Source organism: Mesitornis unicolor, unplaced genomic scaffold, assembly GCF_000695765.1.
Source record: "Mesitornis unicolor isolate BGI_N332 unplaced genomic scaffold, ASM69576v1 scaffold37908, whole genome shotgun sequence".
NCBI classification, from domain to species: Eukaryota; Metazoa; Chordata; class Aves; order Mesitornithiformes; family Mesitornithidae; genus Mesitornis; species Mesitornis unicolor.
This window is the reverse complement of record NW_010204573.1, coordinates 10064-29657: the sequence shown is the minus strand read 5'-3', so window position 1 is coordinate 29657 and position 19594 is coordinate 10064. Positions and strand designations below refer to the sequence as shown.

General features: G+C 39.9%; 1 protein-coding gene across 1 annotated transcript in view; it reads left to right on the top strand.

Moving 5' to 3' along the window:
- LOC104545866 (dipeptidyl aminopeptidase-like protein 6) overlaps positions 1–19594 on the top strand; it is a 40805-nt gene that overhangs the window by 19637 nt on the left and 1574 nt on the right. Inside the window, exon 4 of the mRNA XM_010191101.1 lies at positions 5812–5864. Within this exon, the coding sequence (XP_010189403.1) occupies positions 5812–5864 (53 nt within the window). The remainder of the gene's footprint in view (positions 1–5811; positions 5865–19594) is intronic.

Genomic DNA, 19594 nt, shown 5'->3' with positions numbered 1-19594 from the left:
TCCTTTTCTCTGCTGGAAGAGTTATACGAATGACATAGCTACTCTGGAAAGATAGCACAGTCTTTGCTTATTGGTGATGACCAAGTGAAGAATCAGTGTAACAGTGTGGTTGTGACTGTGGGTCGTCCTTTACTGTGCACAGCATGTGCCTGGGGTAGAAGGGTACACAACCCCTGGCTAACATTTGCTTGTGATTTTCCTTCTGAACTTGTTTTTTCATTCTTTTCATGCCATTGTTAGATAGCAGGGTACCAAATACATGGGCTGCTTGCCAATGCAGAACAGCAGCCTTCCTGCATTCTACTTTATTCTCTTTTCCCTCTTAATTTGTCAACTTCAGAGCCTGATTAAATATCACAGATATTAAAGGCCAAATGGCAAATCATCTTTTACCTGCATATTTTGCCTCACAGCATGAGTTACCGTTTAAGGGTGCCAGGACCATTTTGAAAGGTGGAGTATGTAATTATGTCAAATGTTTGGAATTATTCAATTGGTTTGACATTCATATGTGCATTTGGGGATTTGTCTGCTCATAGCATAGGTAGGAAAATGGGCTCTATAATCTGCTTCCAGCAAATGTCTTTTTAGAGACTCTTTGTGGGAAACCTTTTTAATGGATCTGGCAGTTCCTGTTCTACTGGCCACTTGTGCTGTATTTTTACTGTCTTTCTGTAGGGTATAAAAGGGAATAGATTATAGGGACAATTTGGGTCTGTTAAGAATCCTGAGGGGATCTATTATTTGGAGATATACTTTATTGTTACAGAATAAAAAGTGATTCCTTTTAGCCAGTTATCCACTGGTGCTTTATGATTAACTACTTTAAAATGCTTTCCTGCTATTTTAAGACTTTAGCCAACTGTTGTACAGTTTTATTTCTGATGACTATTTAGAGTGTTCATTTTTATTTGGGGGGTACTGGGATGAATTTTTGGATGAAATATGTGATACCTGAAAAAGAAGACAGACACTAAATAGTAGAAATTTTGTATTAAGTCTTGCAAGCTGCTTTATAATACAGTTTGCACCTCTGCTCTGCCCTGTAGCTTTTCCCTTTCAAACTCTAAGTTATATGGGATATTTTTGTGAGTTTCGTAGGTAATTATTTAATGTGAATAATACTACTGCATGAAGCACCAGGTGGCTCTGTGAAGTCATTTAGAAAATGTATACAAAAGATGTTTTATTCCTATATTTATCAGCTAAGCAATAACCATGAGATCATGGCAGCCAGTCCACCTGGGTTTAATCTCAGATCTGCAAACTGTCTAATATGCTGAGTGATAAGTCTTTAAGCTAGCTTTTTTGATAGAACAGTGTGTTGGAAGATGAGAAGATTGGGCTGATTTAGGGAATATTCTTCTGAGGGTTTCACCCCCTGCTTCTTTGCTTCTAACCATCTTTGAAAGAAAGTTGTTTTTTTTAATGTCTGCACATGCCTCTTGTTTGTATTGGTTCAGCACCTTGTCAAACAGACATAAAAGAAACCCCTCTGATTAATGCTGATCACTGCTGCTGCTAGCACGGGATCAGCCCACAAAGCAGGACAGAAACAGGCACAAAAGATGGAACTGTAAACTAAAATATTGCTTTTTTTGATGCTAGTGATATATTCTCAACAGGCAATGTAATTGTTTGTACCAGCCAAAACATGCTGAAAACACATTTTCACCATTTCCTTCCAAAAATTCCCTAATTTTCATCTAAAACCTTTTTCCTAATCCTTTGTGAGCTGCACAGGCAGTGCCAAATTGAAATTTATGGTGAAGATTTCAAACTTTTAGCAAGAAGTTAATGAAGGCAAAGGCTCTGTGTGTCCAGCTTGTGTCTGTGTGACAAACCAGGTGAGACATGGGGAGGGAACCAGGATCCTGCTTGTCTTTTTGGATTTATGTCAAGTATTTGTGCCATTGTCTTAGGGCAAAATCAAGAGCTATGAATTCTAGTTTAAAGTATATGAATCCTCAGAGTAAATAAAGGAGTCCAAATCCATCCTACTTTGAAAAAACATAATTTTAAAAAAAATTTTATTTCAGTAAGCCTTGCTGATGTAGGAGGGCTTGTAATATTGGAAATTAAGTGGTTTCAAGGAGATGTTACTCTACTGTCCACGCCATTCTTTGCTTTGCAGTCTTGTGGCACAGAAATTGCTTCTTCCATTTTGTTTTTGTAGCTTGTAGGAACCACAACTTATTTGTTATTTAGGAATTTGGTGGTGGGGGAGAGGCAGATGCTCTTCTCTGCTGCTGTATATGCTGCAGTGTTTGCGTTTCCACTGTCATCTGATCAGGTCTGGGTTTCTTTTGCTGATTACATAAAATGAGGTCAGTGGCTTCACAACAAAGTGTTGTAATATGTAATTAGTCCTGTATTTTTCTGAATTTGAGAGAGATAATTGCCTTTTCAAGATTTAAGTGGAAACAAATAGATCCATCTCTTAGACTATACTATAGGATTTCCATGTAAACATGCACATGTTGTAGAGCATAATGTAGTTTGAAAATAAGCAAGATCTGTACTGTGACCTGGGATGAGGAGCCCAGTGGGAAAGTGTTCCTGGCACAGTGGTTTTAGTATAATGACTTTTGCAACACTCACTGATCACAGCTGGTGTGGGAGCTTTAGTGACCCTATTTTGGTAATATCTAGAACCCTTCAAGGGCTCAAGCTTGTTCTAACTTATGTTGGTGGGATAACTTGGCACACAGGGCCTACAAAGTGAAGCAGTTGCCAAAAACTACTACCTTCAAATATGCTTCTCTACTAAGAGGAGCTGTGTGATCCTGGGATCCAGCCAAAAATTGAGGCTAAGAGCATCAAATCAGTGCAATGGCTTTTACCACACCCCTTGGATAGATAAGGGAAACACAGAAGAGTTAGTGCTGCTGTTTTTGTTGGCTAAGCCTCAGAAACAGAGAGGTTAAATGAAACAAAAGCTAACTTTTAAACATTATCTAGTCTCTGAGGCTTAGCTTTGGATTTCAGAATGCTCATCTCTTTCTTACACATTTCTCTGGTGTGGGTTTTTCCTACTGATAAGTGAAAATGAGCCTAATAGCCTAATTCAGCTTGACCCCAGCAGAAACTTTAGTTGAGATATTAAGTGGATATAGTCATCCTCTTGAAAAGTTGAAATAATTTCATTTAATTTGCATACCTAAGAATAAAAAAGCCATTTCATTTCTCAGAAAGATATTAAATGATGTTTCTCTTGGGTTCCTGTCTGCTTAGAGGGATATCTTACAGTGTGTTTTCCAAACATGTTTGAAATATTAGGGATGAGAAGGATTTTTGAGCTGCATGCACTCTTGTCCTTAAGAACTAAAATAATAATAAATATCTGATCCTGAAGTCTTTGCTCATGCAAGTAGTTGTTTACATGAGCAAACCTACTGATTTTAAAGGCTTATTTGAGAAAGGGTTGTTCCTTTCAGTGAACTCTGCCAGCCACAAGCCTTTGAGGACTACATGCTACAGGCACAGTAGATGTGTGATATTTTAGAGTCTGGCCAGAGACCCAAGAGGATGACAAATGATGTTCAGAAAATAAAGGAGTTCTTTGACACTCCTGCAATTTTTGTTTTCCCCACTCCTAAACTCTCTCAGCAAAGAAAATGTTTTACCTTGGTCCCTGGTAATGGTTCTAAGACAACTCTAAACTGCCTAGCATGGCTGTGGGGACTCTGTATCACAAGCAAGGACATCAGCAGATATCCTGTGTAAAATTTTCCTGGCTGTTTCTTTTTCCTCCAGCCTTCCAGAGTTGTCAGTTTTCCCTTGAAAGCCTTGGTTCATAGACATTTTAGGGGCTGGGCTGTGCCTCTGGTAGCTGGATAACACAGCCTGGCTTGTTACCTTGAATACCAGTCCTTTCCCCAAATCACATTTTATAAATCTACATAATTTTCTACAGCTTACTGCTAGGATATTTGAAGACATAAGTTGCTCAGGACTTATTGACAATGTATTATTAGGTTTTTCAGCTCTGTAGACAAATCTAGTCTTCCAGTGCATTTTTTTAAGGAATTTCAGCAAAGCTTGAATAAAATCTAAGGCCACACACATCAGCCAGGTCTCCAATATCAGCATTACAAGATTCAAGAGCTCTTCAGTATGATTGGATAGAGATGAGATAGTGGTAATTTATTTTACATCATCTTAACCAGGTGAATCTAAGAAGGACATCTGTACTAAAATAAATGCTAGCTTGCAGTGAATTTCCTTGTGTTCCTAGACCTTTCCTGATATCGATACACCAGAGACTCACCCTGTCAGAGGAGTCTTTATGTATCAGAATGCGATTTTGGGATATAACCTGATGATGTTCTTGTAACAAAGGGAGTGAATTGCATAGGGGAGGAAAGGAATCACTTCTGGCTGCCATCAGTCTCTGCATTTCATAGGGTGAAATCCAGTGCTTTCAATTCTGTGTTATGGTGGTAGCTTTTTTTCAGGGGGTTCATGCAGTAGTGTAAGGATTTATTGTTTGGATTCAAATTGTAGCAGAGAAGTTTGTTATTATATATATATATATAGAATATTAAAGTGCCTTGTGTTTTTCTGGAGAGCCCCAAAAAGGTGTAAGCCTGTTGATACCATTATGCAGGCTTGCCCTTGAGAGTGACAGGCAGTTAAGTCACGCTTACTTGTCTGTGATGTGCTTGTGATGGCCACTGCTGGGGCTGGCAGTGCCATCCAGGACCTCTCATGGTTTCTTGGTATAAGTGAAAAAAGCAATTGTGCAAAAAACAGAGGTACCTAGGAAAAATAAGTTTGCTCAGACAGACTTGAGCGGTGAAGCAAGTATTCAAGAAGTTCTGCATTTGTCCTCTGGGACAGAATGCTTTGTATGAGAGCTACTGGAGACCAAGTGACTTAATATTTAATTAGATGTCAAATGAAATTACTGTTAGAAGACTTTATTTATTTATTTATTTATTTAGTGACATGCAGTAACAGGATAGAATTGTTAAAGTGAGTGCCTGTATAACAGTGTAAAAAACCATTCATATTTAGACCTTTCACACTGGTGCCCTGACTCTTGTGTTTCTCAGCATTGCTCACCTTGAGCAACCACGGATCACTGTTAGAGAATGCATTGTCACTAGTGGAAAATCACCAACTCTTAAATTGCTGACCTTGACTCTGATGTGATTATTCACTACTTAGAAAATAAGTAACAAACTCTCTCGTCTGTGATGACCTGCCATGCAAGTTAGCAGCCTCCTCTCCAAGGCCCAAAGAGTGCAAATTGATATGAAGATGCAACTTAGCGGGTCAAACCAATGTGAGGTCAGCTTCATACCCTAAGTCAATAAGGTTTCATTTGCTGACTGACAGGGGTCTTACAATCCGCTATGAGATCACCCAGCATCACTCCTTGTTTTATTTATGTGGGAATAAAGCAAAAATATATGCATTATATCCCTGTTGTGTCTAGTTATAATGATGGAGAATGTCTCCGGCTGACCAAGGTGTCCTCATTAATGATTGTTCTATATTTAGCCCTTGCAGACACTATGTGCCCCCAGTTTAATCAAAGACCTGGTAGTCATGGTAACAACACAGAGCATCTGGATGTGTATGATTTGCCAAACACTGTAATAAAGTGCAAGATGAAAAGAACACACAACAGCGTTAGGTGAATTCATGTATTGTTCTTTTCTACTGCAGATTTTGAAGTGTTTATAATAGCTCACTAGCCATAAATGCTAGATTGTTTTTGCAGAAAACAGCCCTGTTAACACAGGTGACAATTACTAATCTCTTTCTTTTTGTTTTGTTTTGTTTCTTAATTTCATTTTGCAGGTGTATCGGCATTCATATACAGCATATTATGTCCTCAGCAAAATACCTCATGGGTAAGCAATTATTCAATGTCTTCATTTTAATGCTTAGCCATTAAGAATTCTGCAAAATATTATGTATCGTGACAAATGGTTTCCTGTGACAGCCCTTTGCAATGGACTGGCATTCAGCTGAAGCATCCACTGAGCTGTGTGTTGTGCAAAAGATGACATAGTCTGGAAACAGAAGTACTCAGCTTCCCCAGAGAGCCAGACTACATGAATTTCATATTCCAGATTTCAAGTTTTTGGCTAGAATATAGATGCGTTGGCATCCGGCTGAAAGCTGCCATTGGCCACTCACCAGAGCACTGTCAGAGGATCTATCCAGGGGTATTTAGTCCCATAACTTTGGTCAAAATTGAGGCATCACCTCATTTGGGTCTCTTGATGGATTCACTTGATACAAATGCTTATTCTAACATCCCATCTGAAGGCAGACAGACCACTAATCTGTTCCCAGTATCCTGATGCTGCTTAGACACATGCACTCACAATTATACTGAAGATATGAGCCTTTGGGCTTATAATTTATCTTTTCAGAGAGTGTGAGGTAAGTGCAGACAAACAAGAATGCTGCATAGGCTTTACACAGCATTTCTAAACTTAATGAAAGAGCATTGCTTACCCAAAGAGCATAGCGTGAAAGGTTATATATCGTTACAAGTAATAAACTTCCATCACACAATGTCTGTTCATTTAGGTCCCCCTATGCACTGGAGGCCCTGAGGTAGGCTCAGTGTTTAACATAGGCATCAGTTAGCTTGAGGGGATCCTTCTTTAGCTTTGATTAGTTGCAGTTTTTTAAATTCTCCTTTCTCAGCTTTGTCTTCGTGGCATTGCAAATAATGGGGCTCTGAGCAACCTGATCTGGTTGAGGATGTCTCTGCTCATTGCAGTGGCATTGGACTAGATGACCACTAAAGGTTCCTTCCAACCCAAACCATTCTGTGATTCTGTGATTTCTCACCATCAGCCATGTCAAAGCTCTGGTGTCCCAGTGTGACATGCTCCAGACTTCTTCAGTCTCATTCATTCCCTGCCTCAGTATGGTCTTCATTTTGGTTTTGTTGGTTTTTGGTTTTTTTTGCCCTCGCAGGATCTTACTGGATTTATTTAATTTTTGAAAACTCCACCTTTCTGGCAGTATATCTGAAATTAGCTTGTGGGCTGAAAGGGTGCTGAGCAACAAGACGAACACACAGCATGAGCACATAAGCTTTGTACCTGCAGTGAATCTGGCTAAGAGCACAAGCATTTGACTGACAGCACAGTTCTATTCCAGACAAAACAAAGGTAGAAAAATAGAAGTATCATGCATACTATGTATCAGAAATATTAAAAATTAATGACACAGGGGTTCAGGCAGTTTGCTACTACTGCATGATCTTTCTTCATCCCTGACAACCGGCTTCTTGTTCCTCCCAGCTTCAGCGATATTGCACCTCAGTGATGTTTCACCTTGCTCTCTGTGTTTGGTTGAGCAGTAGTGCAGGCAGTTGGAGGAGTGGATGTGTCAGAGGAGAAGTATCCAGTGTAAGGGGAAGATTTGGAAAATGAGAGGGTAACAACTGGCATGCAGGTGAGTTAGGTGTCGGTGTCCCCACAGGAGGATGCAGTGATGGACCAGGCGACAGCTGGCAGGAGGAAGGTTGGAAGGATTGCTGCCTGTCATGGTGGTACAGGTACAGTCTACAAAGTGGTTTAGGCTTTAGGTACGCATACAAGCATTGCAAACCGTATTGTACAGTTGCACTGCATTTCAGGTGATCACAGTGCATGTGAGTGGTAGAAAGAGTGATGCATTGCCATGTTCCTGGAACATGGGCATTTATCATTCCTGTGGAGCTCTGTGTGTTTTTTAGGGTGGTGCATGAAGAGAGCACAGATGTAGCAGGTGATGAAATGCATCAACTGAGAGTAGGGACTATTGAATGAAGGGATGAAAATCTCTTCATCATGCATTTCATATGTAACACAGGAATTTTGGTCTGATGGATGTGTGTGGATGAAGATTGCTGAGGGCAGGACCCAGCACACTGACACAGCACAAGGTGCAGTTTCATTTGATGTTCCAGGTCCTTTGGTGATGACAACATTTGCATGCAGGCAGCATCCTTACCCTCCACCTGATGATAATACGAGTGAAAAAAGCCTTTGGTTCTGAGCAACAACCCCTTTACCATTTCTGCAAACTCTGTTTTCACGCATTAGTCCTCTTAGCACCAGCTTTACACCCAATCAGTGGGTGCCTGTGGCTCCTCAGTGTTCCTCCAAATCAGCAGTGACTGCTGGTAAGCAAACACACGCCCCTCTGCAACATCCCTCCTACTCATAGACACTCACCTGGCAAGAGGCTGTGGCAGTGTGATTTCCCTGTGCTTTTTCCACCCTGTTCCCCATCCTCAGGCATGTTCTGCCTCATCAGGAAGGCCAGACAGTTCAGGCTTTGTACACACTCATGTCCTTGCTACACCCCTGCTGAGGCTGACTAATAAGAAAGCTAATTAATCTAATCTTTGGCATCACTTTTTAGATAATGTGACATTAATCTGCCAGCATAAATTGCTTTTTAAAGGCAAATTTCCAATTATTTTTGCTATGTTCTGCAAACTCTACAGATTCAGGCTGTGTCTGAAGTCAAAAGGGTCTTGTACCAGTGTTTTCCAGGTTTCTTTCTGAGCTCACTGTAAGTTTGACAAGCAAATTTGGGCCTGTCCTTAGCACATAAGTTAAAAAATGGTATTTTATACAGGGTGGGTGCAGGACTGCAAATTTTTTCCATGAGAGCTGTTGCGGAAGTAAACTCCTCAGATAAGGAGTAGCAGCACAGTTTGACTCTCCGTAGGATAACTAATATATGCATGCCAAATAACATAGACTCAAAGAATCTTATTTAAAAATGAAAATAAACCCGAAGTAGAAGAAAGAGTAAATATCCCTGCAGGGACCCAGCACAGATTTAATTTCTCCTTTTTTGCTATTTCAGCCCTCTCACAGTCTCTTGGTAAACTGTGTAGAAACCCCTACAGTTTTTGCTGCATTTGCCTTCTGTTTCCAATGGCCCGTGGTTTTCAGTTTTCACAGGGGGAGCCAGCTGCGACCTGTAGTTCTCATTTTCCAGGGCTGAGGCGTGGAGGGAGGGAGGTTATGTTCAGTTCAGCTTTCCTGCTTGTCACCCATTTTTCTCCTGCTTTTCACCCGAAAAACGAGATGCTGGCGCCGGGTGCCATCTAGTGGAACCATCCCCTGTGCTTGCCGTTTGTGTTCCTTGGTACAAGCATCTCTGTACGGTCCCATCTGCTTCCTCTGAACGGTGCTGCTTTTTGGATCTGTCTGCCAATAACTGCTTACGGCTATCTGCATTATAAATAATTTTGCAAAGCTCCTTTCATTACCCCACAGTTGCACTTTCCACACTCTAATTTCCAGCTAGTTGTAATTTATAGGTGCTGCGATAGCATCTGCAGGTCTAGATGTGGAACAGAGAGCTCTTGTTCAAGGTGCTGGGGAGAAGTGGAGCATAAATACCATATAGCTATTTCCTAACATAATTTTTCTTGATTTTGGGAAATAAAAAGTTAGCAATGCAATGTAGGCAACAACCTGCTTGTGAAATCCAACCACTGAAAATCATTTTATTCTTTTAATAATGTTGATCCCACTGAATCTGATACAAATGATCTTGGTCTGTCATGTCCTTCACTGAAATAGGGAAAAAGCTTGCTTTGTTTGTTGTTTTCATGGTGAGGCCATGACTGACCAGAGTAATTCCCTAACCCTGCTACAGAGTTTCCCTCACCAGTGTTAAGGTCATTTCACACCGGTGTATGTTGCTGGGCCACTGGTTTGATCTGGCATTGCAGATCCTAAGCAAGAGCTAATCTTTGATTGCCATCCAATGGGGTACCTCTATCTTAAACGTTTTCCTGCAGCAGAAGGGATTTTACATTTTTTTACAGTTCTGTGTTGTGTTTGCATTTCCCAAAATAAAGCTCAACATAAAACATGCATCTGCTCAGACTTCCCAGTGCTCATCCGCTTCTGCACACAGTAAAGCGGCAGGGATTAGTGCTGACGCCCTCCTGTGAGCTCTCAGCACCATGCTAGCACATCCAGCTGGGGCGCGTCCGTGGAAGCTTCCAAATACGCTTATAGAGACCAGTGAGAAAATCAGCAGTTATTCCCACCCCTCATTGATTTTGTGTATGGATGCAAAAAAAGGACACAGTTGCTCCTATGCAGAATTCATACTTCTTCCCAAATTTATATGGTGTAGTTAGAGAAACATGGTAAGTAGCTTACAGGAGCAATCGCAGAGCTGAGTTCAGCTCTTCCTATTTGTAAAATACTGCATGTGTAAAATCCCTCACTCAGAACTCCCAGTAATTTCAAGAGAGGTCCCATGAGTGCAGTGAGTGCCAAATATACATTGGAGATCCGTAAAAGTGATAACAGGATGAACTGAGCTCGTGCTTCACTGTGAGTAAATTTTCAAAGTGATGTCTGTAGATCTCTCTGCAGAGCTCTCGCTGACGTTCCTGTCTCCTTTTTTACAGACTATTGGCAGCAAAGAGGTTAAAGTCAATGGAAGAAAACTTAATCAGGCTTTCTATATACCCTAATGTATAATACTTTAAAAGACCACAAGGTTTTCATTACACATGCTCCCATTTTCATGTTAACAGTAAAAGAAAAACGTGTTTCCTTATTTAAAATCATGGCTAAAAAAACCTCAGGGAACTGGCTCTGCTGCAGTCATCTGCCTGTTTGACCAAGACTACTCTGTTTTATTTTGTTCTGGCTAGTTATGCCCCTTCTCTGTAGTGTTAAAGAAACTTCCTGTGCCTCAGCGTCCCCATCTGCAAAGCAAGGAGAGAAATATTGCTCACCCAACAGAGGCGATATGTGATAATTACCATAGAGTGCTGCACAGTTTCACTATTTAACACTTATAAACTTGTAGTAGAGCCCACATTTTATTTTAAGAGGAAAAAGTACTGTAATTAATAGAGTCTATTTTCAGCTAATTAAATTTGCTTAGAGGAGCTGCATATTTTCCCCCAACAATGATATATAGAGGTTGAAAAAGCCCATATAAAAAGGTAATGTAAAAGCAAATAACAATGTGAAGTTTGTTAAATAAGTAGAAAAGAAATGTATTCTGCGGTTCATGGAGAATCTGCTACTGCTACTTCTTCTCTCTCCTCCCTCTTTACCAGTTATCATTCTACAGTTTTAATCATCTTTTTGAGATACTTCATATAGTTAATCAAGGTACCTCTGCTGTATAGTGTGGTGGCTTTTATATAAATAAACTATAAATAACAACATCCTTATGATGCGATGGGCCTTTTCAGTTGTATTTTGACAATGGATGACTAGCCCATGGGATAGTTAAACCTGATAGCTTGTCTGTGGATCCTGACCTTAAATCCTCTGAAGTGGATAGGAATCTTTCAGTTGACTTTCCTGGTATTTGACACCAGCCCTGATGGAGCTGTTGAGCTTCTTCCTCTTTATAATTATCTGAATTAAATGCTCTGTAAATCACTGGAACAGTGGTTAAATCACACACCAGCTTATTGCTTTGAGAATACATTTTGTACCTCTTTAAAAAGAAAGAGCCAGCATTTTATTAAGCAAAGCCATTATTTGAGCATCACTCACTTCCAAGCAGTGGCAGGTTGAAAGCAGCTCAGCCTGGAAGGCAGCACAAGCAGGGCTTTTGGCTGTGGCAGTGGGAGGAAATCCACTTCAGCAGCTCAATACCATATCATTTCCCCAGGGGATGTGCCATTTGCTCACCCATGTTGGTCACTGCGTAGCATTTTTAATGTGAAATGTTTCTTTCCTGTGTAGGCAAAGCGATTCGTACCCCATACTTCTCTCTTCCAGAGTCAGTTGTGGTGTGGGTGGACACCTTAGAAACCATGTGTAACGATAATAATAATGAATAGTACCCTGATGGGAGGATTTGATGTTAAGAATTAGAGCAATGACTGCTGAGATTGTAAAAAAAAATAAAAATATCTTGGGTAATTAATAGTTAGATGCAGATGTTAGCAGTTTAGCAGAGAAAAGCCCAGCAACCAACTTCCTTATGTTACAGAAAAGGTCAGCAGCTCACGGCTCATCAGAAATAAATATAAAACGGAAAGGAAAAAGGTTTTAAGCAAACTTCCCATAGAGTTTGTCTGAGACAGCACCCCCTGAAATGGAGGCAGAGCTCCTATTAAATTCTATTCTTGAATAAAATGCAAATTTCTGATGAGAAGTTCATCTGGATTTGTAAGTGTTCATGTGTTTGTGTGAACAAACCTCCTCCAGTCCCCAGGCTGTGATCAGTCTCCAAACCATAGGCACTGCCACAGGGTGCACACACATCCCAGTGCCGACCACAGCCAAAACTAGGCATGTTGGCATGGTTTTCCTCCTTATTCTTGCTCAGCAGGGTTGAGTTAGTGCACAATTTTGACCAAAAAGAGAAATAAAGGTGGATGAAAGAGCGTATAAAATGATGGGGCATAGCACCAGACAGACAACTAACCACAGCCTGTACAATTGCTGTTTCCTTGCATCACCTTCCCAGAAGTAAAATTGTTCTGTAGGTGGATTTTTGGTAATTTATTGTGTTTATTTTTGTCCTAATGTTCAAGTTTCTGCAGGGTTTTCCACTAAAATAGGAGTAAGAAACATGATTTTCCTCAGGGGACCATTTTTGCTTGGCTGCTGTCGGGCTGTAGAGACACCCTGCAGCCTGGGCCTTTGGTATTTGTTGTTGTGGTTGGGTGATAAATTTTTTCATCCTCCTTAAACTCTCAGTGCATTGTTGTTTGATTACACAGCACAAAAGATATGCACTGTCTGTAACAAAGCACAGACTCATTTTATTGCGGGGACCTGAAAAAAAGACATTTTTGAGGACCCAAACCTGCAAATTATGGGTGTTTTCCTTGCTGTCATGGGGTTTAATGGGGCATGGGCTCAGGTTATATAGTGAGGACTATATAGTGGTCTGTGCCCCGCCTCTGAGTAATATATAGCTGCCTGTGCCATGGCACTTGTATCTCAGTGATGTCCCAGGACTCCTTTTCATCCTTGCTACACAGTTCTGTGACCACTTCACAAGTTGGCACTAACAAATTTTATAGTCTGACAACCTCTTGCTATCCCAAAATAGGCATCTTGTCCCCTTTGGGAGCTCAGAACATATGGAGAAGAACAGAATGGGGAAAATTAGGAAATGTAAGAAAGTACCTTTGGGTGAAGAATAAGCATTATGGCCAGGGCCTTCCTTGGTACATAAGCACTGAGAGAGTCTCTTTATTGCAGAGGTGATATAATCCCAGGCTGATAGCCTAGACTGTGTCACACCAGCCCTGATGTCTCTTCACCCCTTGCCCTAATTATCAATTTATTGAATTATAAATTTGAGGGAATAAGACAGGAATAGAAAAGGTTGCTTTCTCATGTCACACATGAGAATGAGATAGTGGAATGAAAAGACCTTCTTTGTGCAGAGTTGTGATGGGAAAAATTACACCCCATTTCAAATACGAACATATCCTCTTCCATGTGTACTTGAAGGTTGTACCTCTCTGTTAGTGGGCAGAACTGTAGGACTAGAGTGGTATTTTATTCCTTTAACTACGGAGATCATTGTACAATCTACTTTTAAATTGTATCTGGAATCAGGTTTATTGTGGTATTGCTTAAAAGTGATCATCTCACAGTTGATAAAAAATGGAAATAATGTCTCTACTAAGTGTATACCTTATTTATTTTACCTGATGAGGACATAGCCTATGTGGGGAGAGGCTGTTCAGAAGAGTGTTCTAGTATTCCTGAGAACGTACGCACAAACCTCCAAGATCTTCTTTCCTGTTTAGATGAGAAGAAATAAGATTAGTTCTCAGAAACATACGGAGAATACTGAGTCATTCTGGTTTTGTCTGAAACCCAGTAGCACAAACTGTTAGATTAGTTTAAAGCCCAAGACCAAGAATCAATCTCTTGCCCCAATTAAAAGTGTGACCTGGCGTCCAGTGTAGTCATATTGTAACAAGGTACTGCTGGCTTTGCTGGCTCTGATAGCAGGAGATCACAACTGTATTTCATTTTATGTACTAATAATCCCATATTACTCTCTGCAGGCATCACATCATGGTGCTATATTTTTATTAGAGTTTTGAAGTCAGACAAGGTCAGCTGGATGGAAAATGCTAAAGTTTCCTCACAAACATCCTTTCCTGGAGACTAGCTGTGAAGAACCATGTACTTTCATCCCAGGGTCATTACTGGTCATTGAGATCTTCCCAGTTCATTCTTAAACATCTCAGTGCTTACTGGATTGTTTCTTTTCAACCTGTATTTTTTTACCCATATTCTTTTGATTGTATTTTGGGTAGCTGATCTTTGGATAGCTGTAACTCTTACTAGCCTTCTTGATAGCATTCAGATATCTAGATTTTCATTTTTCCATCCCTTGTTGTAGATAAACAAACTTGAAATCCTGATAAATCCAGCACCTTACCTCATGTCTTAAGTAGCTTTGAGATCCAAGCTGGCTGAGAAACCTCTATAGAGTAAGAGAAAATTACTTTTAAGTGGTTGTGTTTATCACCTGAAAGCTATCACCTCTCATTGTCTCTTTAGGGGACAAAATATGACTCCAGGAACAAAAGTTCTTTAAAAAAATGCTGTAAAAAATCACTCTGTCATCTATGATTTAGAGGGGTCACATGAGAAACGTGATAATGTCATCATTTTAAAAGTAACGCTACCAGTATCTGAGGACCATTTCCACTGTTTGCTTACTCAGGAAAACCTAGGGATTTTGATCAATGGCTTGCAGTCCTCCAGCCTGCATCGCTGTGACTCCTACCCATGTACCAGCACCCGATACATTTTAAAATCAGTTTTTGTAGACCCTCACTAGAAAGGCAAGATTGTGCCATCATTTTACATAATTCCTACTGGACATTAGTGTCCCCTTTTCTGATGAGTGGTTGATTTTAAAGTGGTATTAGTATTGTCGACAATTTTGCAGGGCCAGTGCCAAATATTACATTGATGGGTGCTTTACAGACACAGGCAGACTATACTAAAAAAAACCTCCAAGCTCATATTGTTGGCTTGAATCTGACTGGATTGCCATATTAGGGAAAAATGTTTTAGATTCCCTTGCTTTTTGTCTTTTATCCTCTAAATCCATAGAATTCATTCATCCTGGACAAAATGGTTGGTGAGCTCAGTTGTTTTTAAGAACAGCTGAATGATCTGATGTGTATCTGTAGTTGAAATTAATAAATTCAAATTGCTTTCATTACGTCCTTCTACTTTTGTTCTCTGAAAAGTGCTATAAGGGAAATACGTGTGTGTGTGTGTGTGTATGTGCATTAAATATTTAATAGCGGATGAGCCTAGATGAATGGAAAAGCCTTCCCCATCTATTTAAGCATTTTTATTAGAATTCCAGGAGGATTCTTTTAGTTGCATCTTCTGACAGTCTGATTTCTTGATTATCTGTTCTGGCAAGTCTTTGATTCCCATTTGTATTATATTTTATTCTGTCTCACTGTGAGTCTCTGCAGGGCTGTGTATCTCCTGGGAAGCAATTTTCTTAATGGCACCTGTCTCCTCCTTGGTGAATACTGAAGTAAACAAGTAATTTAATTGTTTAAGAATGCATTTTTGCTTCTAAAGAAATTACATTTCTGCTTCTTGGAAATCTTTCCCACTTTCTCCAAGTCCTTATCTACGGCTCTCTGTGCATTTCCTAAACACGTATGTCTTACATGCTTTTATTTCTTTTTGCAAATTTTCACCATACATCAAAAACTCTTAAATATTATGAAGTTTTTAGTTTTTTATAACACTTCCAGATTTCTCCTCTACATGGTGATTTATATCTCTTTTTTTCCCTCCTTCTTTCAAAGGAAGAAGAAATTTGTCTAAGCTGCTGTCTGATTTTATGCTATGAGAAGTAGATATGAAGACACCAAGTTCTGGTGCCAAGACAGATAGTTTAGATGGCTTGAAAGTTTTTTATAGCTAACCATGAAAAAGGCTTAAAGTACTGTGAGCTGATGTGTTTAAGGCTGTTGTTTTTCAATATATTCAGTACTGGCTTGATGCAAATAACAACGGGGGATAATTCTGCCTTCCCCACACTTTTTTTGATCTGTCTTTATTTCTTCAACTCCTTTGCGTATACTACTGAAATCTTAATACACTCACTATATTTTCCAAAATTATGGCACAGTTAAGCAAGAGGATTCAAAGTTTTTCTTAAGAAGTCACTCCAGCTCATATACATAGTTTTGATTACTTGTTTAGAGGATAGAAATGTCAGAGCAGCCTTTGGTGTAAATTGTTGCATTATCGCTCACATTGGCAGCATGTGCAGAGGATTTCTATACAAATCCTATTGTTCTGTATTTAAGATTAAAAGTTATTAAAACAGACCCTTGAACAACAACATATACCATACCAGACTTTAACTGCTTTTTTCAGTTTCAGACTCCTTCAGTCTGGCATTGTAAAATATTCTTCTTGAAGTATTCTTGAAGTAAAGAGAGCCTCTCCCTCAATTACAGTGGAAAATTTCTATTGTTTTTAAAATTGCTTTTGAAGAACTTAACATTGAACAGCTTGTCATGTTTGTGCTTGGGGGAGACTCAGTGCCATGAAGCCTCTGCAATAAATTGGTCCTTTTTAAAATAGGAGAAATTGTCAGAAAAGGGAACACAGGGATTTGAAAATGTCAGCAAAATATATACAATCTCTTTAAAACTAGTTTCTCATTAATCACAATACTTTTTAAGGTCAAAAGCAGGCAACCTTATAGGATTGATTAGTTTGGTTTATTCCACATATATGTTCTGAGGTAATTATTTTGCAGACAGCATGCTAATTGCACTCAGGAATTTTCCTTATTTGGAAATTTTGAGGGGAGACTTTTTGGCAGAAATATTCACCTAAATGGGAAAATTTCACAATTTAATGCTTCCATAATGTTTTGTGAATATTGTGCTGAAATCATGCCCATGTCTGGAGCAATTTAACCACCTCAGCTCCAGACAATGTTGTCTTTATGTGGAAGAGTTTATATAGTGCCTGCTCCATCTTCTGTCTGACCTAAAGCAACATTATTATTCTCTTCTTTCCTGAGCTTTAAAATCAATAATTTCAAGAGGTGAAAGAAATAATGGCAACCCTTTAATAAGGCCTTGCCGTTTCTTTGGCTGGAAATGAAGATTAAGGTTCTTTTCCATAAGGAAATACAGAAAGCAGTATGAGGATGCAGTGAACTTCATTCTTCATGCAAACCGTTACAGGAAATATTCAGGTTGCCTTCAGAATTGCCTGTTTCCAAGCCTACATCCTGCATAAACGAGCTCACAAGGGGAAGGCTCAGATCCAACCAAGACCTAATTATGAGGTTCTGTGAGGAGCACTGGCTCTTTGGAAAGACAGAGATGACCTGTAATACTGATTGATTCAAGATAAAATACAGGAGAATTTTAAGCAGGCTGCTTTGTAGGAGATGCAAGGATGTAGCTATGGAGCTATCAGCAATAATATACCTCCCAGAAGGGGTCAACCAGCTTGAGATCACACTTATGCAGCCCTTGGAAAATGGACATGTGTTCCTGGGATACAGGTATACATTTGATCTGACTCCCTTAAGGGATTTTTACCAAGGAGAGCTAAAGGTCCATTGGAGATAATCAGAAATGTGTTTGATAGCTGCTCTTCAAATGGGTTTTTCAGTTTGAGGATCACTAAGAGCTTTCCTGGAGAGAGTGGTAGAGGGTTGTAGCCATCCGGCCTGGAGCAGGTGTGTAGACAACTCCTCCTCCTCTCTCTCTAGGTTATACAATGGGTTTGTAAAGGAGTTGCTTGGGTCTGCCAGGGAGGGAGTCCAGATGTATTCTATCACCAATCAAGCACCCAATGTAGCCCCAAGTAAGAGTGTGAGAATCTGGCCTTTCAACAGTAGGGTTCACAAGTAAGGGAACTCTATTTTCATGCGAACTTCAGACTTGCTGACAGCCCAGTATTTACCCGGCCACTGGTAATACAGCCCAACTCCAGATCATTCCTGCAGTTTCTCTGAAGCCTGTTAGATCAGGCTTAGCAAGGAGGGATGTCTTCTCAATCTCCTTTCGTGTGACACTGAAGCTTTTTGCAGGTGAGGATATGAACGTTGCTACTCTAGGGAAGAGGATTCTCTTCAGAAGAGATTAAGAAAAAACCAAAATCTATGGAGAATGTCCATCTCACAGGAGTGTTTGTGGGGGCAAACTAGGATCTAAGATTGCTTTCATAGCCCATGGTAGAAACTAATAACCTGAGCATAAGGATGGATGGATGGATGGATGGATGGATACCACCAACTTCACAGGTCTGCATCACAACCTGGCCATGCATACTGTTACATGCTGAATATAAAGGCAGTTTCTAAAATCAGGTTCCTCCAGACAATACACAGTTCCATCAGTCAGCCTTTCTATCAAGATATTTATCAAAAGGTTTCAAGTCAAACAAAGAAGATTTTGCTACAAAAGAAATTTCCCAACCCTTCTGAACAACTAGAGAAGGAACTCAGGAGACACAATCCTGTTTTTCCTCAGCCATAACAGAGAGAGGGAAGATGACTTTGGTTTTTTGTCTGCAGCAGAGCTCTTTCCTGGTAGACAAAATGGAAGTCGGCTTTTACTTCTGCCCAATTGGCTACCAAAGCTAGTTTATGCAGCATTTCTCATTACATTAAAGTTTTCCTCTTCCAGAAGATGATGCAGTGAACAGAACTGACAGGACTTGTCTGGGCTCTGGTCTGAATTATTGGCTGTAATTGGTTTGTCTGTCCCCTAGCTCCACCTGTGTTATCTGAAGCATTGCAGGTATGAATTCTTACAGCTGTATAACCTGTTTATTTGGTGATGGTATATCCCCCTCTATTTATAGTATTTTGCTCCTCATCTCATATAAGTTAAAAAAAAACCAACCCAAGAACTAGGTAATTCATTTGACAAATAATTTTTTTTCTCTCATAAGAAGTTTTTATTTGATTCAATACTTTTCTCACTTCCCCCTGCACTCAGAGGTTACTCTCTGTTGAGATAATCATGATAGCTAGCCAAAGAGATTGTCTTAACAGGAATATCTGACTTGAAACTTAAGTAGCTAATGCATACAAGCTTGAAAAGATCCAGAAGTTGTAAAGCTATTCTTTTGGGAACAGGAATTTTGTGGCTGTGCTGTTAGTAGCAGCTTAGTAGTAGGAACTTACGAACATACTGAACCTGTTCTCTTATCCCTACCTTACAAAAATAACTTCAGGCTACCCACAAAAAAAAAAATTATGAGAAGAAAAGACCTAATTTTACCACACTGGCAGCTGTTGTGGGTGGCACTGCCTACAGAGCCAAAAGCTATCTGGGTACCCCTAAGACTTCAATAGTCAGTGCTCAACAAACCCCTCTTTCCACATTCCTAATGGATCCCGTCTGCAACAAACCTCTCATCTTGAGCACCTTAATGTTTAATCAGCTCCATGGACCTCTTTGCAGGGGTCTTGCAGACATTATGGGTTATGGTTTATAACCACCTTCTAGTAGGAGAGCACAAGTTGCTGTTCCAACTGCAGGAGTTATTGAAGTTGTTCTCATCTAGAGTCTACCCTGATTCTAGCTGGCCTTTGAACAGGAGTTCACAGGAAAAGCTAGGGTTTTTCC